General features: G+C 44.2%; 1 protein-coding gene across 3 annotated transcripts in view; it reads left to right on the top strand.

Moving 5' to 3' along the window:
* The window catches only part of LOC121547148 (dynamin binding protein), a 53,015-nt gene that overhangs the window by 25,094 nt on the left and 3,459 nt on the right, over positions 1 to 24,462 (top strand). For 2 of the 3 annotated variants that reach the window (XM_041858263.1, XM_041858265.2), the window contains exons 2-11: positions 2,936 to 3,135; positions 3,917 to 4,016; positions 5,164 to 5,311; positions 10,518 to 10,535; positions 20,754 to 20,953; positions 21,073 to 21,203; positions 21,438 to 21,542; positions 22,019 to 22,147; positions 22,279 to 22,611; positions 22,998 to 23,186. In XM_041858263.1, the coding sequence (XP_041714197.1) occupies positions 2,936 to 3,135; positions 3,917 to 4,016; positions 5,164 to 5,311; positions 10,518 to 10,535; positions 20,754 to 20,953; positions 21,073 to 21,203; positions 21,438 to 21,542; positions 22,019 to 22,147; positions 22,279 to 22,611; positions 22,998 to 23,186 (1,553 nt within the window). The remainder of the gene's footprint in view (positions 1 to 2,935; positions 3,136 to 3,916; positions 4,017 to 5,163; positions 5,312 to 10,517; positions 10,536 to 20,753; positions 20,954 to 21,072; positions 21,204 to 21,437; positions 21,543 to 22,018; positions 22,148 to 22,278; positions 22,612 to 22,997; positions 23,187 to 24,462) is intronic. The other variant, XM_041858264.1, reaches the window with a different exon arrangement.

Genomic DNA, 24,462 nt, shown 5'->3' with positions numbered 1-24,462 from the left:
AAGGACAACAAAGTCAAGGTATTGGAGTGGCCATCACAAAGCCCTTACCGCAATCCTATAGAAAATATGTGGGCAGAACTGAAAAAGCGTGTGCGAGCAAGGAGGCCTACAAACCTGACACAGTTACACCAGCTCTGTCAGGAGGAATGGGAAGCTTGTGGAAGGCTACCCAAAACGTTTGACCCAAGTTAAACAATTTAAAGGCAATGCTACCAAATACTAATTGAGTGTATGTAAACGTCTGACCCACTGGGAATGTGATGAAATAAATAAAAGCTGAAATAAATCCCTCTCTCAACTATTATTCTGACATTTCACATTCTTAAAATAAAGTGGTGATCCTAACTGACCTAAAACAGGGAATTTTTACTAGGATTAAATGTCAGGGATTGTGAAAAACTGAGCTTAAATGTATTTGGCTAAGGTGTATGTAAACTTCCGACTTCAACTGTGTATATGTATGTATGTATGTGTGTGTGTGTGTATGTATGTATATATATATATATATATATATATATATATATATATATATATATATATATATATATATATATATATATACAGTGAGGAGAAAAATGTATTTGATCTCCTGCTGATTTTGTACGTTTTCCCACTGACAAAGAAATGATCAGTCTATAATTTTAATGGTAGGTTTATTTGAACAGTGAGAGACAGAATAACAACAACAAAAAATCCAGAAAAACGCATGTCAAAAATGTTATAAATTGATTTGCATTAAATGAGGGAAATAAGTATTTGACCCCCTCTCAATCAGAAAGATTTCTGGCTCCCAGGTGTCTTTTATACAGGTAACAAGCTGAGATTAGGAGCACACTCTTAAAGGGAGTGCTCCTAATCTCAGTTTGTTACCTGTATAAAATAAACCTGTCCACAGAAGCAATCAATCAATCCGATTCCAAACTCTCCACCATGGCCAAGACCAAAGAGCTCTCCAAGGATGTCAGGGACAAGATTGTAGACCTACACAAGGCTGGAATGGGCTACAAAACCATCGCCATGCAGTTTGGTGAGAAGGTGACAACAGTTGGTGTGATTATTCGCAAATGGAAGAAACACAAAAGAACTGTCAATCTCCCTTGGCCTGGGGCTCCATGCAAGATCTCACCTCGTGGAGTTGCAATGATCATGAGAACGGTGAGGAATCAGCCCAGAACTACACGGGAGGATTTTGTCAATGATCTCAAGGCAGTTGGGACTGAAATCCTGCAGCGCCCGCAAGGTCCCCCTGCTCAAGAAAGCACATATACAGGCCCGTCTGAAGTTTGCCAATGAACATCTGAATGATTCAGAGGAGAACTGGGTGAAAGTGTTGTGGTTAGATGAGACCAAAATCGAGCTGTTTGGCATCAACTCAACTCGCCATGTTTGGAGGAGGAGGAATGCTGCCTATGACCCCAAGAACACCATCCCCACCGTCAAACATGGAGGTGGAAACATTATGCTTTGGGGGTGTCAAAGGGACGATGTACCGTCAAATCTAGGGGTGAGAACCTCTTTCCCTCAGCCAGGGCATTGAAAATGGGTCCTGGATGGGTATTCCAGCATGACAATGACCCAAAACACACAGCCAAGGCAACAAAGGAGTGGCTCAAGAAGATGCACATTAAGGTCCTGGAGTGGCCTAGCCAGTCTCCAGACCTTAATCCCATAGAAAATCTGTGGAGGGAGCTGAAGGTTCGAGTTGCCAAACGTCAGCCTCAAAACCTTAATGACTTGGAGAAGATCTGCAAAGAGGAATGGAACAAAATCCCTCTTGAGATGTGTGAAAACCTGGTGGCCAACTACAAGAAACGTCTGACCTCTGTGATTGCCAACAAGGTTTTTGCCACCAAGTACTAAGTCATGTTTTGCAGAGGGGTCAAATACTTATATCCCTCATTAAAATGCAAATCAATTTATAACATAACATTTTTTAACATGCGTTTTTTCTGGATTTTTTGTTGTTATTCTGTCTCTCACTGTTCAAATAAACCTACCATTAAAATTATAGACTGATCATGTCTTTGTCAGTGGGCAAACGTACAAAATCAGCAGGGGATCAAATTATTTTTCCCTCACTGTGTATCAACCCTGGTCCCCTTGCCTTTATCCTCGGTCCATGCTCCCCCCGCTCCTAAATTCCCAGTTTCCCTCTGTCCCATCCATGCTCCACTCTCTCCTTTTTGTTTGATTGTATACCCTTGTCTATCCATATTCCTCCATTTATTATTAATCCCTTATGCCTTTCTTCCTCCATCTCCCTCCCTTCTCTTCCCTTTATCCATGTTCCTCCTCTTCCCTTTGTTCTTCACTCTCATCTCTCTATCTATGCTCCCACTCGCTCTTCATGTAGTCTTGCTAGTTTCAATATCTACATCCCTTCCTTTCCCACCAGTTCATTCCTGACTCCTTCTTTCTCCCTCAGTCCTCTTTTCTCCTCTCCCCGTCCTCCTTCCCATCCCTCCTCTCTCCGCTGTCCCACTGAGGCCTATATCTCACTAGCTGCTGTCATAGTCCATTGTGCCATTGACAAAGAGCTGAGTCCACTCCAGTACATAGCCCATTCAGAAGGCTCAGCAGTGCGTGAAACGGGCTCTCCGTCCGTTCCCATGCACCACAGAGACCAGCCACTGACACCAGAGATCTAGATCAAAGTCTAGCCAGAAATATTTTCTTACATGGTGTTACTCTGTCTAAATTGGGTTATTTTAGTAGAGGGTGATGGGTCTTGTTTGAAAGTTGTCTTTAACCAGTTAGTCTAACTGTCTAATCAGAAGAGTGGAATACATAGAATTTTTCTCCACTGCTCCTCAGGTGCTTAACGTTCCCGTCAAGTTTGCTTGTTGACATGCGGACTTTCACATTAAATTCCATTCACTAACCATGAAATCTCTCTCTCCCCCCCTCCTCTGTTTTCTCACTTTCTTTTTCTCAGAGATGACCCTCCTGTCGACCCAGCCCAAGTCCCTGGAGTCAGCCCCGGTCTCTGCAGTGGCGGCCATCGAGGACCCCGAGCAGAGGATGCTGGAGAAAAGGTCAAAGGTCATAGACGAGCTGCTGCAGACAGAGAAGGACTACATCAAGGACCTGCAGATGTGTGTCAAGGAGATTATCCAACCACTCCAACGCAATCAGGTACACACACACACACACACAGAGTATGCACCCTATCATGTTGTTTACCAACTCATAGAACTAGTAGAAGAAAACAACTGACTACTTCAAAATGGAGATTTACATTTACATTTTAGTCATTTAGCAGACGCTCTTATCCAGAGCGACTTACAGTTAGCACATACATTATTTTATCGAACCCACAACCCTGGCATTGCAAACGCCATGCTCTACCAACTGAGCTACATCCCCTGCCGGCCATTCCCTCCCCTACCCTGGACGACGCTGGGCCAATTGTGCGCCGCCCCATGGGTCTCCCGGTTGCGGCCGGCTACGACAGAGCCTGGATTCGAACCAGGATCTCTAGTGGCACAGCTAGCACTGCGATGCAGTGCCTTAGACCACTGCGCCACTCGGGAGGTGAGATGGCCTCAATGGCGCTGCCCGTGTGCTCACAGTCGCCATAATGGGACTGATACAACATTGCGTTCTCTATCATTCTTTATGGATTTTACTGGTCAGCTTCGTAACATATTACACCCAAACTAAGACATATGACACTATTATAGACATTATAAGCTTCACAGAGTTTATGTATTGCACATCTAACTTAGAATTTATATACACGTACGCACGCACTATTAGTTAACCATAAGTCATTAGAAAGTGTTTACCCACGTGCCCAGAGACAACATATAAAAAAACGAATAATTCTGGCACATTTGCAGAGTTGTTGATTCATGTGCATTGTCCATGTTATAAAAGTTCGGTAAATATTTCTGTACCTCTGCTCATCCTAAAGGTGCAGAACATTGACTTTGACGGTCTCTTTGGCAACATCAACTCTGTGATCGACCTCTCACGTCGTCTCTTCAAGACCCTCCAGGACACTGACTCCATTGGTAATGCCAACCCTAGACTGTTTTTATTAGCAAACATCATGACTCAATTATTAGAATAACTTGAAAGATTCGCCTCCCACTTAGTCTGGCTGATACCCAACTCAAAGTCCTCCTGGAGAGGCTGTTTAGGCACGATGCGTAGATAATAAAGGGGTATGTGCTTTTACTGGTTGGTTCTCTTCTGTGTCTTTCTTACTCAAACACCCGCATGTACAGCCACACACAGCCCCCCGAGCGCTGCCCCCTTCCATTACAACTGTTGTATTTTCAAATCCAAACAATGAGGTCTCAACCCCCCCAGGGAAAAATAACATTTGAGAGAACCAATCAAAAATCTCTCAATTTCTAGGCGAAAATTGCATCAACAAATGTGGGTCACAGTGGGTCACAGCTCTCCCTCGCTGTGTACCACGTGGGTCGCGTCAGCCAGGCTTCCTCCCACTATGGCCATCACACACTTGACTTTGGGAGGTGCCGTTTGGTGGGACATGGTAGACTTAAAGAAATAATCCAGCTATGTTAATAAAAGTCCCAAACAAGAGTTTCCTTCTTAAGGTTTTTACATGACTTTCTTTAAAGGTAAGTTCATATTTTTTCAACCAAATATCTATTTTTGATGTAAATGGCATGTTATAGAAGGGTCCAGACATGTTTTAGCCGATTTCACAATGGAATATACTGCAGTGCAGTATATTCCATTGTGTTGGACTCGAGTGATACTTCTCTGTGTAGCCAGCACATGCACACACGGTAAAGTATCGCTCGAATCCAACACAATGGAATATAACATTGCGGGAAAAGTTTAGAATTACACAATTTAATGTGCAAAAAAATATAAAGACCTGCATCACTATACTGAGAGCGTTGCCATTTCTAAAATGACGTATTTGGGTGTTTTTGGAGCTTTTGTATATGTTTTATCCGTGCCCTGGTACTGCAGAATGAGCATGGGGAAGTCTATCGCTGGTTTGGGTAAGTTTCTCAAAACCAAGTGAAATCGCCCAAAACGTGTCTGGACTCTTCTATAACATGCCATTTACATCAAAAATAGAGATTTGGTTGAAGAAATATGAACTATACCTTTAAAGAATTGAGAAATGAGGAACAATAGAATGACAGAGTGGTATTGCTCCGTTGCGTTTCCCAGGAAAGGTGTTCCTGGACTTTAAGGCAGAGCTCGAGGAGGTGTACAAGATCTACTGTCAGAACCACGATGACGCCATCTCTCTCCTGGAAATGTATGAGAAGGACGAGAGCATCCAGAGACACGTGCTGGAGTGCCTGGAGAAACTCAGGTGACTACACACAAACAAAACAGAGCAGACTTAAAGCCTGAGAGAGAGAGACCACAGTCCCGTCCAGAAGCCCATACCACCTTGGGCAGATCTGAAAGAATTAGATAAGTGTAAGCAATATGGCCAAAAATTCCACCTGAGGGAACGGTAGAGCTACTACAACATTGCTTGAACCAATCCAATTCTTTCAGATCTACACAGGTGTCTAGGGGGTAGAGGCTAGTGTTTTTGGGGACAAGGCCAATGAGTGCTATGAGGTAAATTCCATTTTAATGCAATGCATTTGGGAGATAAATAGTCATTCCAATTAAGGTTTTAAAAGTAAAATGTTCAATTAGGAGTAAAAAATTAATAAATATGTAATTTAAATGTACTTCCTGATTTCACTGGAATGAACGACATTGACTCCAACCCTGCTCTCAACAATGTATAGTCCCTTCTTTTTTCCGTTTCCTCTCTTTCAAAATGATGGATGCCAACCAGGATATGTTTTACCTACAGTAATTTTACATAAATATAGATGACGAAAAGGAGACGAGGAGAGGGACAGACTATTGAGATATACCTCATGGTTGCGTCTCAATTCTCTTACATAACCTCCTCCCATCCTTTCCATTGCTTTAGATTAAAACCTGTTTTTTAGTTTACCAGCAACCATGAATGAAAGGGCACAAGTAAAGGGAGTTATATTCAAAATAAAACTGTGACATACTAAAACAAAGCATTGTTTATTGAGACATGGTACTATTATGACTTGCATGTGAATTGATAGAGAAACCTTACTCACCCTTCTGCAATGAGTGGCTTTTGTGTGTGGGCCTGTCTACTAGTGACATCTAACATCTAGAAAGAAAATCAACATTGACCTTATGCATGCACCATGTTCTTGAAAACTGATTGTAATCGAAACTGTGTTGTTATCATAGAAATCTCATTCAGAGGTTGAAAGATGGAATACTTTGTGCTGGGTTTTTCGAATTACGGAGTAGTATAGCCTGATCATTCTCCCCCATAGACAACCTGTAGTTGCCTGACGACTCATCTTGAATTTAATTTCACTGCTCTATTGATCGCTCCATACATTGTCTGAAACTGCAATCCTATACGTTTTTTGTCCTGACGTCAAAATGAGGTCCGTTGTCCAAAACAAATGAATCAGCGATTAGATCGTCTCGAACCAATCAGAGTATCAAAGCCAATGGCACGATTCATGATTCATGAAGGCCGGATCAGAATGGTCAAAATGTGTTGTAAGATGCCGGGGAGGAAAGCAAATCCAGACTCATCGTTGAGAAGAAACGCTAGTGGGCGTGGTGTTTGGCCGGAGCGATATGGATTGGTAGTCAGACCTATAGTGCCTTCAGAAGAGATTTTTTAAAGCCACTAAATATCTTCTGAACGAACTTCTAGTTTTTCTTTTGTTGTGGTCCCCTATTTGCATAATGCTAGATAGAGAGTTACAAGCAAATCAGTGCTGTAGTCCGACTCGAGTCCCAATATTCGTGACTTGGACTCGACCATTGGTGACTCTGACTCGCCTTCTCGTGACTTGTATTTTGCACTTAGACTGGATAGGCTATGAACAGAATATTAGCAGTGCTGCAAGGGTTATGTTCTGTTCAGCAGTGGGAAGGACGCACCTGGTGAGCTGCGGGGGTAGCAAGCGATAAATGTGGGCAGACAGGCAGGCTCCGCTCTGCTCTGGCTCCGCCTCCGATCATACACATCGTGCAAGCGACTCTTGCTTCCCCGTAACCAGTCACCAGCCTACTATTTAGCTAGCCTTTGCCTGGTTAAGAAACACACAGCTGCTTTACAAAATTAAAAACAGTAGTATTGAGTTTAACAGTAAAACAGTCTAGGTATGTTGTCTCTCTCTCCCCCTTGAGTATAGTTTATATAGTTCTTGCTCTACCCTCCCTCTTTCACCACTGCTTCCAATGTTCTGACAAGTCGCCCCCTTTACTTTTCACTCTGCAATAAAAACCTACACAAATATCAGTGGGCATTTACAAAAAAAAATCTGAGAGCCTGTTACAATAATTGCAAATAGAAGACTCTAGCCGAACTGACAGGAGCAATAGCTAATTCCTTCTGGAGACCATTCATTCACTATTGAACTAATATTTATATAAAATATGTGTGTGAGCCTGTGTATGAAGTACTTAGTAGTTTCATAGGCTATTGCATATTGCAAGCAATTATGACCATTGGGCAATAGGAGGAAAATCTTTGCATTACTTCAATGTAGCTAGATTCTCGCCTCTATTGATTTGGTCATGCTAGAAGAAATCTGCCTAGCAACTAACAATGTTATACATGACTTGTTTTAAATTAATCTGAGTCGAGTGGAGCTACTTTGTCATGCTTCCATACTTGGAACTCATCTTGAGCATAGGCATTGAGATAATTTGGCTTTATATCACACATACACACGCACGCACGCACACCATGTATGAGTAGTCCAATGCGTGGGATGTCCTTTCTGTCCCAGTACATTTGAATCATGTGGAGTTAGTTGAAGAATGTGCCATGCCTAGTTTCACCTCTCCAGTCTGGTTTCACCCAGTATTTCAGCAGAGACTAGGGCTAACACCATTTTGTTTATCCACTAGTGTGCTGGTGTGGGCTTTGTTTGAAGAGAGATACTATGCGTCGATTTAAACAAAAAGGGCCTGAGCAACGCGTTCTGTTTTCAACTTGGCTCAACTTTCTTCACAATTGCCTAGAATACATGTAGTAAGAAAGCTTGATGTACAAGTACACACCCTGAAATGCAGGGCCTTACCTAGGGCTGTTGCTGTGACCATATTACCGCCACACTGACAGTCATGAGTCATATCCGCAGTCAAATTCCACGTGACTGTTGAGTCATGTTAATCCCCTTTTATGCACTCTGGACATGCGTTGATAGTACCCGACCATCAGGTCGCTAACGACCTGGTACTCAGGGCTCTATTGTCCCTCTAACCACTCTGACATCAATGCAAATGCAATCGACAATCACATCAAACAATTATCATCAAAACAGTATCATGCTTTTAAATCTCACCATTAGGCTACATTTTCTGACCTCACTAACCACGTTTCTATCCCACCATTTCATGCGGATGAATTACCTGATGCATGAAAAAAGTCACGACCGGGTTAATGGAAACAGGAAATGCCGGGACAATTTTATAAATGCCGACAGACAATTTGTTCGTTCAACATGGTAGGATCTTTTTGTGTCTGTAAAATTAATTATGCGAGAAATGGTGATGGAAACGCCTTAATATTGATATAATAACCATCATATCGAAGTAAACTTGGAGTCATGATATGTTGTGTGGTCCTACCACAATGACTCGGGAAAGCATGCAGTTTATTAGGCTACATATGAAATAAGTTATGGTGAACTTCACAGGTTGGTATATGTGAGCTTGATGCTCCTTTCCAAGAAATATCAAGGGTCTTATTCTGGTGACATGATGATCGATGCTTGGCTGCCGTTTGACAAATGCAAATAATATCGCTCTTATCCATAATAATCTCATAATGTAGGTAGCCTACCCACTCTGTATCTGCCAGCTGTTGGCTAGAGCGCACATGCCAAGGCTGGAGTGGGCACATTCGCTATATAACGCAACAGTTTTTGTGACAAAACCACCAGTAAAGTTGGGGGAAAAATTGGAATTTAACGGTAAAAGTCATTTTTATGTGCACTACGTCATCATGCACAGCCTTTTATCCACAAAAAGTATGTTTGATGGAAACATCTCTGGAGGGAAAATGCATATTGTTTTATGCAGATTTTTTAAATATTAGCATGAAAATCTGTCGCAAATTAGATGGAAGCCTAGCTACTGTGATGATCAATTTGAAGAAAGAAGTTCAACAATAGGTTGCAACTGAGTGGAAAACATGGTCATTGTGGATGTTGTTTCAAAGCAAAACACAACTAAATGGACAGAGCTTCAAAGGTGATGATTCATTCGGTAACACTTTACTTGACACCCAGCGTCATAACACATTATGACATGGTCATAACCATGTCATAAGTTTACATAACTTGTCATAACCTGTTATAATATGGACATAACACTGTCATGACACATATATTTAGATCTGGTTATGACACCTACATAAGAGTGTCAAACCCACAAAACCTACAACACAAGGTAAAACATTCCATTACACCATAGCCTACGTGTCAACATTATGTTTTGAAATTGAAATTGACCATATTAAATTATTATTGTAATTATGCACACATTGATGTCAGACATGCACCTGCCCAAATGATCTGTTGCTGATGACTGGGATGAATGCAGGAGAAGATTTCAAGAGCACCCACTTTTTGATTGATGACTGATGTGTGCGTGCGTGCACAGGCACACGTGCGTGTCCGGGATACACAGAGGAGTGACATGTCATATATTGCTTGTCTAAAGAGCTTTATAGGGCCCCAGGCAGGGTTTTAGAGGACTCTCAAAATAAAGGTACTGCAACTTGTGCTACGACAACAGCCGCTGCTATAGCATTGGAAAGTTTATTAACTCTAACTTGGATTCATGGATTTCTACAGTTGAACTACGACCTTTAACTCTCTTAAAATTAGCACTCCAGGGTGAAGTTTCCCCTAGGTACAGATCTACGATCAGCTTTCCTTCCCCCAATCCAAACCTTAACCATTAGTGAGGGAAATGGAAAACTGACCCAAGATCAGCATCTAGGGGCAACTTTACCCTACACCCAAACTTGGCACTACAGTATATGTTACAAGGGGATTAGAAAAGTGTATCCTCTCATAATTGAGTGTAGGATAGAAATGTATATTGACTTACATTTAATGTAGTGTATTTTGTTCAAGATTTCAGTGGATTCGACAAACTGCAGGTTGTATGACCACCTTGTACAGTTTACTGCTGTGCTTCCTAAGCTTTTTTGTGTGATCCTCCCAAAGCCTGGAATGTAGCTGTGGACCTTCAGATGAACAATACCAATGTTACTATCACAGCATAGTGTTAATAAACTCAGAACTGCTAGACAATAGCTGTGACTCTCTGTTAGGGAAACACCTGTTTACTGGACAGACAAGTATAATGTCAAAGACCCTGGCCATATTCTCTTTAGCCATGCTTTATAACGTCTACTGTATGTGTTCTTGTCTCTCTCTCTCACTCTCCCCATCCCTCTGCTTCTCCCACCCTCTTCCCCATCCCAGGGCGGTGTATCGCGACTGGTAAGTCTCCCTAAAGAGTGTTGCCATGATATCTGCATGAGAAACCGCCGGACTGCATGCCTGTGGCTCACTAACCCCATAATAAGCTTTGTCTACGTGGGTTTTCTCCTTTAAAAGTATTAAAGCTGGTGTGTGACTTATTCCACATTTTGTTGTTATAGCCTGAATTCAAAATGGAATAAATATACACTACCGTTCAAAAGTTTGGGGTCACTTAGAAATGTCCTTGTTTTCGAAAGAAAAGCAATTTTTTTTGTCCATTAAAATAACATCAAATTGATCAGAGATACAGCGTAGACATTGTTAATGTTGTAAATGGCTATTGTAGCTGGAAACGGCTGATTTTTAATGGAATATCTACATAGGCGTACAGAGGCCCATTATCAGCAACCATCAGTCCTGTGTTCCAATGGCACGTTGTGTTTGCTAATCCAAGTTTATCCTTTTAAAAGGCTAATTGATCATTAGAAAGCCCTTTTGCAATTATGTTAGCACAGGCGCCTGTTTCTCAAACTAGACACTCTAATGTATTTGTCCTCTTTCTCAGTTGTGCACCAGGGCCTCCCACTCTTCTTTCTATTCCGGTTAGAGCCAGTTTGCGCTGTTCTGTGAAGGGAGTAGTACACAGCGTTGTACGAGATCTTCAGTTTCTTGGCAATTTCTCGCATGGAATAGACATTTCTCAGAACAAGAATAGACTGACGAGTTTCTGGCCATTTTGAGCCTGTAATCGAACCCACAATTGCTGATGCTCCAGATACTCAACTAGTCTCAAGAAGGCCAGTTTTATTGCTTCTTTAATCAGCACAGTTTTCAGCTGTGCTAACATAATTGCAAAAGGGTTTTCTAATGATCAATTAGCCTTTTAAAATGATAAACTTAGATTAGCAAACACAACGTGCCATTGGAACACAGGACTGATGGTTGCTGATAATGGGCCTCTGTACGCCTATGTAGATATTCCATAAAAAATCAGCCGTTTACAGCTACAATAGCCATTTACAACATTAACAATGTCTACGCTGTATCTCTGATCAATTTCATGTTATTTTAAAGGACAAAAAAATTGCTTTTCTTTCCAAAACAAGGACATTTCTAAGTGACCCCAAACTTTTGAACGGTAGTGTATGTAAATGAGAGATTTCTGTATTTCATTTTCTAAAAACATGTTTTCACTTTGTCATTATGGGGTATTGTGTGTAGATGGGTGAGAAAAAAATAATATTTAATCCATATTTTATTCAGGCTGTAACACAACAAAATGTGGAATAAGTCAAGGGGTATTAATACTTTCTGAAGGCACTGTAGCTTGCCTAGGGTCCAGGGGGGCAGGGTTTGCAAATATGAGGCTATTCCATTAGTTCCATTGTACCGGGGGAGTTAAATCAAGCACACCTTAAGTATTTGAGAGAAAGCAAATACTATTTTGGCCCAAGTCTGGGGCTTGCTCAATGTGCTGCTGTGTTTTATGCTGTGTGTGTGTGCACATCTGTGTTTACTGTCGTGACTGTCTTTGGTGAAGTGAAATGTTTTGTAAGTCCAATTTTTCCTAAGGGCCCACAAATAAGTTGTTGTTGGTGACTGAACAGACGTAATGCTATCTAGTGGAGCAAAGCAGTAATCCCTGCACCATTTACGGATTGACAATATTTTATTAACTGAAATAATCTACTTTAAGATATTCATCAGAAAATTGCTTTAAAAGCTAATAATTTTACATTCACAATATCCAGATCTTCATTTGCTTTGCTGTATTTGCTGTAATTAGCTTAATTGTATTTTACATTTACATTACATTTTAGTCATTTAGCAGACGCTCTTATCCAGAGCGACTTACAGTTATTGAGTGCATACATATTTTTTTTATTTTTCATACTGGAACCCCGTGGGAATCGAACCCACAACCCTGGCGTTGCAAACACCATGCTCTACCAACTGAGCTACATCCCTGCTGGCCATTCCCTCCCCTACCCTGGACCAATTATGCGCCGCCCCATGGGTCTCCCGGTCGCAGCCGGCTACGACAGAGCCTGGATTCGAACCAGGATCTCTAGTGGCACAGCTAGCACTGCGATGCAGTGCCTTAGACCACTGCGCCACTCGGGAGCTTTTTACCTATAGCTTAAATATCAATAATTGAATCCTGTGTAAGGTTGCTTAAGTAGCTTTTTCTCCTAGAATGCATTAAAACTAAGCCAATAAACGTGGATGTTATATAGTTACTGGACACATGTTGAGTCCCTCCATTTCCACATAAGTGTCATCATCAAAATATGTGCACTTTTGATGATAATGATTGTATATTGAATAGCCAGCACGTTATATTGAATGGCCAGCAGTATATATACAAAAGTATGTGGACACCCCTTCAAATTAGTGGATTTGGCTATTTCAGCCACCCGTTGCTGACCGGTGTATAAAATCGAGCACACAGCCATGCAATCTCCATAGACAAACCGTGGCAGTATAATGGCCTTACTGAAGAGCTCATTGACTTTCAACGTGCCACCGTCATAGGATGCCACCTTTTCAACAAGTCAGTTCGTAACATTTCTGCCCTGCTAGAGCTGCCCCAGTCAACTGTAAGTGCTGTTATTGTGGAGTGGAAACGTCTAGGAGCAACAACGGCTTAGCCGTGAAATTGTAAGCCACACAAGCTCACAGAACGGGACCGCCGAGTGCTGAAGCACATAGTGTGTAAAAATCGTCTGTCCTTGGTTGCAACACTACCACTACCGATCACTACCGAGTTCCAAACGGCCTTTAGAAGCAAGGTCAGCACAATAACTGTTCGTTGGAGCTTCATGAAATGGGTTTTCAAGGCCGAGCAGCCACACACAAGCCTAAGATCACCATGCGCAATGCCAAGCGTCGGCTGGAGTGGTGTAAAGCTTGCCGCCATTGGACTCTGGAGCAGTGGAAATGCGTTCTCTCTTCACCATCTGGCATGCCGATGGATGAATCTGGGTTTGGTGGATGCCAGGAGAACGCTACCTGCCCCAATGCATAGTGCCAACTGTAAAGTTTGGTGGAGGAGGAATAATGGTCTGGGGCTGTTTTTCATGGTTGGGGCTAGGCCCCTTAGTTCCAGTGAAGGGAAATCTTAACGCTACAGCATACAATGGCATTCTAGACGATTCTGTGCTTCCAACTTTGTGGCAACAGTTTGGGGGAGGCCCTTTCCTGTTTCGGCATGACAATGCCCCTTTGCACAAAGCGAGGTCCATACAGAAATGGTTTGTCGAGATCGGTGTGGAAGAACTTGACTGGCCTGCACAGAGCCCTGACTTCAACCCCGTCGAACACCTTTGGGAAGAATTGGAACGCCAACTGTGAGCCAGGCCTAATCGCCCAACAGCAGTGCCCGACCGCAGCAATTTTCCAACATCTAGTGGAAAGCCTTCCCAGAAGTGTGGAGGCTGTTGTAGCAGCAAAGGGGGGACCAACTCCATATTAAAACTCATGATTTTGGAATTAGATGTTCGACGTGCAGGTGTCCACATACTTTTGGTCATGTAATGTATGTAGGGCCCTATAAAATCTGCGATTTTCAAAAATGTATTGAACTTAGTAGGGAATCAACTAAATGTATTGAAAATGAATCAGTTTGCCTTAGTTTATCATAAAGTCATGAACAGAATGCATCAGTGATTCGTATTTCCTGCAGATTTCTGAAGAGGCAACGAGAGTTCCCTCTGTCTGTGTATGTGCGGTGCGTGCATCTACAGTGAGGGAAAAAAGTATTTGATCCCCTGCTGATTTTGTACGTTTTCCCACTAACAAAGACATGATCAGTCTATAATTTTAATGGTAGGTTTATTTGAACAGTGAGAGACAGAATAACAACAAAACAATCCAGAAAAACGCATGTCAAAAATGTTATAAATTGATTTGCATTTTAATGAGGGAAATAAGTATTTGACCCCTCTGCAAAACATGACTTAGTACTTGGTGGCAAAACCCTTGTTGGCAATCACAGAGGTCAGATGTTTCTTGTAGTTGGCCACCAGGTTTGTACACATTTCAGGAGGGATTTTGTCCCACTCCTCTTTGCAGATCTTCTCCAAGTCATTAAGGTTCCGAGCCTGACGTTTGGCAACTCGAACATTCAGCTCCCTCCACAGATTTTCTATGGGATTAAGGTCTGGAGACTGGCTAGGCCACTCCATGACGTTAATGTGCTTCTTCTTGAGCCACTCCTTTGTTACATTGGCCGTGTGTTTTGGGTCATTGTCATGCTGGAATACCCATCCACGACCCATTTTCAATGCCCTGGCTTAGGGAAGGAGGTTCTCACCCAAGATTTGACGGTATATGGCCCCGTCCATCGTCCCTTTGATGCGGTGAAGTTGTCCTGTCCCCTTAGCAGAAAAACGCCCCCAAAGCATAATGTTTCCACCTCCATGTTTGACGGTGGGGATGGTGTTCTTGGGGTCATAGGCAGCATTCCTCCTCCTCCAAACACAGTGAGTTGAGTTGATGCCAAAGAGCTCGATTTTGGTCTAATGTGACCACAACACTTTCACCCAGTTCTCCTCTGAATCATTCAGATGTTCATTGGCAAACTTCAGACGGGCCTGTATATGTGCTTTCTTAAGCAGGGGGACCTTGCGGGCGCTGCAGGATTTCAGTCCTTCACGGCGTAGTGTGTTACCAGTTGTTTTCTTGGTGACTATGGTCCCAGCTGCCTTGAGATCATTGACAAGATCCTCCCATGTAGTTCTGGGCTGATTCCTCACCGTTCTCATGATCATTGCAACTCCACGAGGTGAGATCTTGCATGGAGCCCCAGACCGAGGGAGATTGACAGTTATTTTGTGTTTCTTCAATTTGAGAATAATCGCACCAACTGTTGTCACCTTCTCACCAAGCTGCTTGGCGATGGTCTTGTAGCCCATTCCAGCCTTGTGTAGGTCTACAATCTTGTCCCTGACGTCCTTGGAGAGCTCTTTGGTCTTGGCCATGGTGGAGAGTTTGGAATCGGATTGATTGATTGCTTCTGTGGACAGGTGTATTTTATACAGGTAACAAGCTGAGATTAGGAGCACTCCCTTTAAGAGTGTGCTCCTAATCTCAGCTCGTTACCTGTATAAAAGACACCTGGGAGCCAGAAACCTTTCTGATTGAGAGGGGGTCAAATACTTATTTCCCTCATTTAAAATGCAAATCAATTTATAACATTTTTGACATGCGTTTTTCTGGATTTTTTTGTTGTTATTCTGTCTCTCACTGTTCAAATAAACCTACCATTAAAATTATAGACTGATCATTTCTTTGTCAGTGGGCAAACGTACAAAATCAGCAGGGGATCAAATACTTTTTTCCCTCACTGTACCACTTTGTGTAGCCTTTAGCGAAGTTAATAAAGTATTCTGGTAGATGGAAAGGCTTTCCCAAAAACCTTCTCAATTAAATGTGAACTACAATGAACAAAAATCTAAATGCAACATGTAAACTGATGGTCCCATGTTTCATGAGCTGAAATAAAAGAACCCAGAAATTTTCCATATGCACAAAAAGTACATTCTTCTCACATTTTGTGCACAAATTTGTTTACGTCCCTATTAGTAAGCATTTGTCCTTTGCCAAGATAATCCATCCACCTGACAGGTGTGGCATATCAAGAAGCTGATTAAACAGCATGATCATTACATAGGTGGACCTTGTGCTGGGGACAATAAAAGGCCACTCTAAAATGTGCAGTTTTGTCACACAACACAATGCCACAGATGTTTCAAGTTTTGAGGGAGTGTGCAATTGGCATGCAGACTGCATTAATGTCCACCAGAGCTTTTGCCAGAAAGTTGAATGTTCATTTCTCTACCATAAGCCGCCTCCAACTTTGTTTTAGAGAATTTGTCAGTACGTCTAACTGGCCTCACAAACACACACCACGTACGTGTATGGCGTTGTGTGGGCGTACGGTTTGCTGATGTCAATGTTGTGAACGTAGTGCCCCATGGTGGGGTTATGGTATGGGCAGGCTTAATCTATGGACAACGAACACAATTCATTTTATCGATGGCAATTTGAATGCACAGAGATACCGTGACGAGATCCTGAGGCCCATTGTCGTGCCATTCATCCTCCGCCATCACCTCATGTTTCAGCATGATAATGCACAGCCCCATGTCGCAAGGATCTGTACACAATTCCTGGAAGCTGAAAATGTCCCAGTTTTTCCATGGCCTGCATACTCACCAGACATGTCACCAATTGAGCATGTTTGGGATGCTCTGGATCGACGTGTAAGACAGCATGTTCCAGTTCCCGCCAATATCCAGTAACTTCACACAGCCATTGAAGAGTGAGACAACATTCCACAGGCCACAATCACTGCATGATGCAAATAGTGGTCACACCAGATACTGACTGGTATTATGATCCACGCCCCTACCTTTTTTTAAGGTATCTGTGACCAACAGATGCATATCTGTATTCCCAGTCATGTGAAATCCATAGATTAGTGTCACGATCGTCGTAAAGGAGAGTAGACCAAGGCGCAGCGTGTGAAATGAACATGACTTTATTATATTAAAGTATCTAAATAACAAACAAAACACGACTCGTGAAGTCCACGGTTACACTGACCGCATAAGGAACAAAAACCCACAAACACAAGGTGAAGACACAGTTTAAATATGGCTCCCAATCAGAGATAACGAGCCGACAGCTGACACTCGTTACCTCCGATTGGGAGTCACTCAATACAAACATAGACATCGACAACCTAGACACCCAACATAGAACATGAACACATAGAATGCACACACCCTGGCTCAACATAATGAGTCCCAGAGCCAGGGTGTGACAGTACCCCCCCCTAAAGGCGCGGACTGCGACCGCGCCTCAAAAACCCCAAACAGGGAGGGCTGGGCGGGCATACCTCCTCGGTGGCGGTTCTGGCTCCGGCCTTGACCACCACCCTACAATACACCCCCCAATGCGCCCCTGGTCCAGTCTGTCGACTCGCACCCCTGGCCTGGTGCGTGGAGGAGGAACGGGCCTTACCAGGCTGACGACGCGCACCCCTGGCCTGGTGCGTGGAGGAGGAATGGGCCTTACCAGGCTGACGACTCGCACCCCTGGCTTGGTGCGTGGAAGAGAGACGGGCCGGACCGGGCTGGCGACGCGCACCGTAGGTTTGGTGCGAGTGGCAGGAACAGGCCGGGTCGGGCTGGCGACGCGCACCGTAGACTTGGTGCGGGTGGCAGGAACAGGCCGGACCGGGCTGGCGACGCGTACCGTAGGTTTGGTGCGAGTGGCAGGAACAGGCCGGGTCGGGCTGGCGACGCGCACCGTAGACTTGGTGCGGGTGGCAGGAACAGGCCGGACCGGGCTGGCGACGCGCACCGTAGGTTTGGTGCGAGTGGCAGGAACAGGCCGGGTCGGACTGGCGACGCGCACCGTAGACTTGGTGCGGGTGGCAGGAACAGGCCGGACCGGGCTGGCGACGCGCACCGTAGGTTTGGTGCGGGTGGCAGGAACAGGCCGGACCGGGCTGGCGACGCGCACCGTAGGTTTGGTGCGAGTGGCAGGAACAGGCCGGGTCGGGCTGGCGACGCGCACCGTAGACTTGGTGCGGGTGGCAGGAACAGGCCGGACCGGGCTGGCGACGCGCACCGTAGGTTTGGTGCGAGTGGCAGGAACAGGCCGGGTCGGGCTGGCGACGCGCACCGTAGACTTGGTGCGGGTGGCAGGAGCAGGCCGGACCGGGCTGGCGACGCACATCGTAGGCTTGCTGCGTGGAGCAGGGACAGGCCGAACCGGGCTGTGGAGACGGATAGGAGGCCTGGAGTGAAGAGCGGCCACCACCCGTCCTGGCTGAATGCCTGCCCTCACACACTCTGTGTGAGGCATCTGCACAGGACGTACAGGGCGGTGTACCCCTGGCCTGGTGGCCTCCTGGATTCGCCCCATCTTTGCCTCCGTCAGCCCCGTCGTCCATGCCGTGTGCCCCCCCCTAAAAATTTCTTGGGGTTGCCTCTCGACCCTCCGACGCCGCTCCCACGTCCAGGTTGCCTGTTCCTGGACACGCTGCTTGGTCCTGGTATGGTGGGTTTTTCTGTCACGATCGTCGTAAAGGAGAGTAGACCAAGGCGCAGCGTGTGAAATGAACATGACTTTATTATATTAAAGTATCTAAATAACAAACAAAACACGACTCGTGAAGTCCACGGTTACACTGACCGCATAAGGAACAAAAACCCACAAACACAAGGTGAAGACACAGTTTAAATATGGCTCCCAATCAGAGATAACGAGCCGACAGCTGACACTCGTTACCTCCGATTGGGAGTCACTCAATACAAACATAGACATCGACAACCTAGACACCCAACATAGAACATGAACACATAGAATGCACACACCCTGGCTCAACATAATGAGTCCCAGAGCCAGGGTGTGACAATTAGGGCCTAATACATTGATATAAATTGACTGATTTCCTTATTTGAACTGTAACTCTTTGAAATTGTTGCATGTTGCGTTTATATTTTTTGCAGTATACAAAGTAGCCTATGCTTACCTGGCAGAATGATATCATGATTATTTGGATCAATCCAGTGGGTATTTGTATTTGTAAACTCTACCATCACATGTGCTCTACAAAAACACAGCTAAACAAAAGCCTCTTGCTACGTGTGCACTGGAATTAATGGGTAACTACACCCCAAAAAATCCATACCTCCAGAAGTGGTCTCCTGATATGGTTTAAGCATTGTTGTGGACTTAGAACATCCAATTTAGTTTTTGTTTCTATTAAAAAAATGAATTTGAGAGACCGAAAACCTGAAAAAACTGAGGAAAACAGAAACCTGGAATGACAAAGGAGAAAACGGAATTTGGGAAAAAACTAAACGGAATCAGGCAAAAAATAAAACAGCTTTTATAGGGTCCTACATATGCGCTTGTAACTGGATCTATGGCACAAATATGAGCGTGTGTTCAGTGTCATTGATGTAGGGCAGTGGTCACCAACCATTTCTGAGTCAAGATCACTTGCTGAGTCAAAATGCAAGCTGAGATCTACCACTCAGATATTTTTTAAACATCACTTAAACATAAGCCTATGCAACATTAACCAATTAAAAACAGTTATGGAGCAAGGAGCTTTGTGCAGTAGGCTATAGGCCCAATACATTATCACTGCATATTGGCTATGCTTGAACTGCCCTGCCAAATATGTTATTTTCAGACCATTTTGAAATCATATTTTTAAAAAGGTAGGTATATGATCACACTGGTAATATACATGTTTTTGTATTACTTGTGAGGCACAGCTGAGTGGGCATAATTATTTCCGGTTTTTTTCTGGATTGATGGCCTGCATCTGATGGTCAGTCTGAGGGGAGGGAGGGAGCAGCAGTGAGGCTGCCTCGAGAAAAGGGGACACAGTCTTCCAGCTGATAGCGAAACTCAAGTCGCACTGTATTATTTCTGCCTCATGCACCAATTCATGTTTGTTAGCTACTCCTATGACCAGAGACCGATTATAAAAAAAGACACAAGCCGCAAATAATAACAATGCAAGCTTATGTCATTCGTTGCAGCTGCAATGCTGTGTGAGTGGAAGTAGGGAGAAAGTGTATTTTATGGCTTATAAAAGTGTTGACAGTGCTGAACTTACTCATAAAAACAGCAGCTCTTTGCTGTACTCGTTGAGTCTCTCTCTAGTCATGATTTTAAACGTTTTGAAATCTCACAGTATCAACTTTGCTGTGCATTCGAGTATTATTTTTTAAAGTCTATGGCTCAAGGAAACTGCATACACTGTAATCTGAGCTATCTGATTGGCCAGCGGTAGCCCTATAGGTGCACTTGATTTGCTCTCTAGGTCTGCCGGGTATCGTTGGGTTTTTTACAGAAATGTTTGGTGATTGACTAGGAATGCCTTGGAAATCGACCGGTTGGTGACCACTGATGTAGGGCATCACTTGGCGAGGGACGTGTCGAGTGATGTCAGAGTTGGTGGGTGTAGCCAGCTTGGTTTGTGGTAGTGTCCCTTCCCTAAGTGACTGGCGGGTGTTCCAAACCATCTCTCGCTCACATTTTAATTCTCTCTCTGTATTTCTCTGTTTTGCATTTCAATCCCATTTCTCTTCACTCCTTCACCTTCAATCTCTGTAATCTCTCTCTCTGTATTTCTCCTTCCCCAATCCCCACCACCTTTCGCTCTTTCCTTCTCACAATCTCCTTCCTATTATCCCCCCTCAGGGGGAAGACCAACTACATCAACCTGGGCTCATTCCTGATCAAGCCGGTGCAGAGGGTGATGCGGTACCCACTGCTACTAATGGAGCTGCTGAGTGCCACGCCCGAGTCTCACCACGACAGGCCCCTGCTGGCCCAGGCACTGCTGTCCATCAAAGAGATCAATGTCAACATCAATGAATACAAGAGGAGGAAGGATCTGGGTATGAGCAAAAGCCTGCACACTCTGGACCCCTCCAAAACTGAAGTTGGAGACCCTTGCTTTAGTTTACTAGTGTATTTAGCAACAGTCTTTAACTCGTGTGCCCTCTCCTGTCCACAGTGCTCAAGTACAGGAAGGGGGACGAGGACACTCTCATTGACAAGATCTCCAAGCTGAGCATGCACTCCATCATTAAGAAGTCCAACCGCGTGAGCAGCCACCTCAAACATCTCACCGGGATCTCCCCCCAGGTATGGCTAAAGGGTGACCAAAAGTGACCTCCATGGTGTCTGTACAGTTGTCCATGACTACATTGATTTGAGTGTAAAATAGAGGCGGCCGTAAGTCTCACTATGTCTGTTACATTCATCTCTAAACCTCTCTAAACTAGCAGCAGTGTTCCCTTCTCTTTGCGCTCGTATTTGAATTGGGACTGGTGATGAATATCTGTAGTTGCTGATGGTTCTCCACCTCGTTTTCTTCAGATCAAAGATGAGGCATTTGATGAGGCAGAGAAGAGGTTCCGACTCCAGGAGAGACTCATCAAGTCCTTCATCAGGGACATATCTCTGTACCTGCAGCATATTCGGGTAAATAGTAATATCCTACTACGGACAGTCACACTAAAATATGTAGAATCACACTTCAAATTCATTCATTCACATACAAGTGAATTGCTCATTCAAATACAAGCATTCAGAATTAATGCAAGCAGAAGACAAACATATTTGCAGTATATGTGCATGTCAAAAAGCACACATAATGGTATGCACTATTGCTAATGTTCAATCACTATCAGCGATACCCACCTAGACTGTTCTTTCTACCGCACTGTAAACTCTAAAATCCTGCTCCAAAATTGACTTTTGACCAGGGTTTTCTTCCTTCGGGCATACAACTTAAAACATTAAAAAACATTTTTCAATGTAAAAGTCCCTCTCTGCGCTGTAGAAGCTGCCATTTTCTTCCATTTGGTGCCTAATGAACACAACCCAGATCAATCACTCTTCTTCTATCATGTCATTGGCTGGCCCCTATGTTGACTGGCGTGTGTGTTGTCCAATAGGAATCGGCCTCAGTGAAGGTGCTGGCTGCCATCAGTTTCTGTGACATCTACACAGACCGGAGCCAGCTGGACCCTGAACGATTCCAGAGAGCCCACCGTTCTATCAGCGATAAGCAGTTCCCACACTTTGTGAGTGTTGACATCCAATGTAGTTCTTTTCATAAGACCGTAATGAAGCATGTCCCAATATAGAAAACAAACTAAAAGGTTCTTCCCTTTCCCTTGTGTGTGCGCGTGCGCGTGTGTGTGTGTGTAAGCAGAAGGAGCGCACGGAGGCCTTGGTCATCTTCCCTCTCACCCAGCTTCTGCTCATGTTTGCCGGGCCCCACAAGCTCATTCAGAAGCGCTTTGACAAGCTGCTGGACTACGACAACTGCAAGGAGCGCGCTGAGCGCCTCAAGGACCGCCGCGTCCAGGACGAGCTGCAGGCGGCACGCAACAACTACGAGGCACTCAATGCCCAGCTGTTGGACGAGCTGCCCAAGTTTCACCGTGCCGCCGAAGACCTGTTTACAGGCTGTGTGAGAGCCTTTGCGCAGGCCCAGAGAGATTTTACCAAGCTGACGCTAGGGCAGCTGCAGCCTTTGCTACAGGTGTGTGTGTGTGTGTGTGCGCGCTAGAGGGTGACATTAAGTTGGGACCTGAATCCTGCATGTCATATGGGAACATTCAAAATCAAATTCAGGACAGGACATGTTGGACACTCCACAGGAGTGGACAGTACAGGAATTATTATGAACTGCGACATACAGTATATCTTTCAACTTTGGAGTGCAGAGTGCTAGAGGTATTATAGTATTGAATCTATGCATTATTGGCATAATTGACCTAGCTCCCAGCTGAGTGAATGGGATCTGCATAAAACCACATTAATTTCTAGTTAATGTCTTACTGGCACACAAGGGTTACTGCTGGCGTTAGTAACAAGTGTATATCGCTTTTTTCTCTCTCTCGTTTCTCTTTTTCTCTCTTGCTCCAGATATCAGGCATTGGGGGCAATGAGGGGAACCTGATATCATTGTTCCAGGAGGAGTATGGTAGAGTGCTCCAGCTTCTACAGCGCTTCAGCTTCTGCCAAGAGAGCCAGCCACCCTCCACCTCCACACGCAAGCCTCTTGACAAGAAGACCCTGGAGAAACAGACCTCCAAGAAGCAGTTGCAGGGACCGGTGAGTGTCTCTGCTTACCTAGATGCCAGTTCCACCCACAAGACTAGTAGTACAGTGGGGAAAAAAAGTATTTAGTCAGCCACCAATTGTGCAAGTTCTCCCACTTAAAAAGATGAGAGAGGCCTGTAATTTTCATCATAGGTACACGTCAACTATGACAGACAAAATGAGAAAAAATAATCCAGAAAATCACATTGTAGGATTTTTAATGAATTTATTTGCAAATTATGGTGGAAAATAAGTATTTGGTCAATAACAAAAGTTTCTCAATACTTTGTTATATACCCTTTGTTGGCAATGACACAGGTCAAACGTTTTCTGTAAGTCTTCACAAGGTTTTCACACACTGTTGATGGTATTTTGGCCCATTCCTCCATGCAGATCTCCTCTAGAGCAGTGATGTTTTGGGGCTGTCGCTGGGCAACACGGACTTTCAACTCCCTCCAAAGATTTTCTATGGGGTTGAGTTCTGGAGACTGGCTAGGCCACTCCAGGACCTTGAAATGCTTCTTACGAAGCCACTCCTTCGTTGCCCGGGCGGTGTGTTTGGGATCATTGTCATGCTGAAAGACCCAGCCATGTTTCATCTTCAATGCCCTTGCTGATGGAAGGAGGTTTTCACTCAAAATATCACGATACATGGCCCCATTCATTCTTTCCTTTACACGGATCAGTCGTCCTGGTCCCTTTGCAGAAAAACAGCCCCAAAGCATGATGTTTCCACCCCCATGCTTCACAGTAGGTATGGTGTTCTTTGGATGCAACTCAGCATTCTTTGTCCTCCAAACATGACGAGTTGAGTTTTTACCAAAAAGTTTCATCTGACCATATGACATTCTCCCAATCCTCTTCTGGATCATCCAAATGCACTCTAGCAAACTTCAGATGGGCCTGGACATGTACTGGCTTAAGCAGGGGGACACGTCTGGCACTGCAGGATTTGAGTCCCTGGCGGCGTAGTGTGTTACTGATGGTAGGCTTTGTTACTTTGGTCCCAGCTCTCTGCAGGTCATTCACTAGGTCCCCCCGTGTGGTTCTGGGATTTTTGCTCACCGTTCTTGTGATCATTTTGACCCCACGGGGTGAGATCTTGCATGGAGCCCCAGATCGAGGGAGATTATCAGTGGTCTTGTATGTCTTCCATATCCTAATAATTGCTCCCACAGTTGATTTCTTCAAACCAAGCTGCTTACCTATTGCAGATTCAGTCTTCCCAGCCTGGTGCAGGTCTACAATTTTGTTTCTGGTGTCCTTTGACAGCTCTTTGGTCTTGGCC

This window comes from Coregonus clupeaformis, chromosome 31, assembly GCF_020615455.1.
Source record: "Coregonus clupeaformis isolate EN_2021a chromosome 31, ASM2061545v1, whole genome shotgun sequence".
NCBI classification, from domain to species: Eukaryota; Metazoa; Chordata; class Actinopteri; order Salmoniformes; family Salmonidae; genus Coregonus; species Coregonus clupeaformis.
Note: the sequence above shows the minus strand (reverse complement) of the source record. Positions and strands in the feature narration are given on the sequence as shown.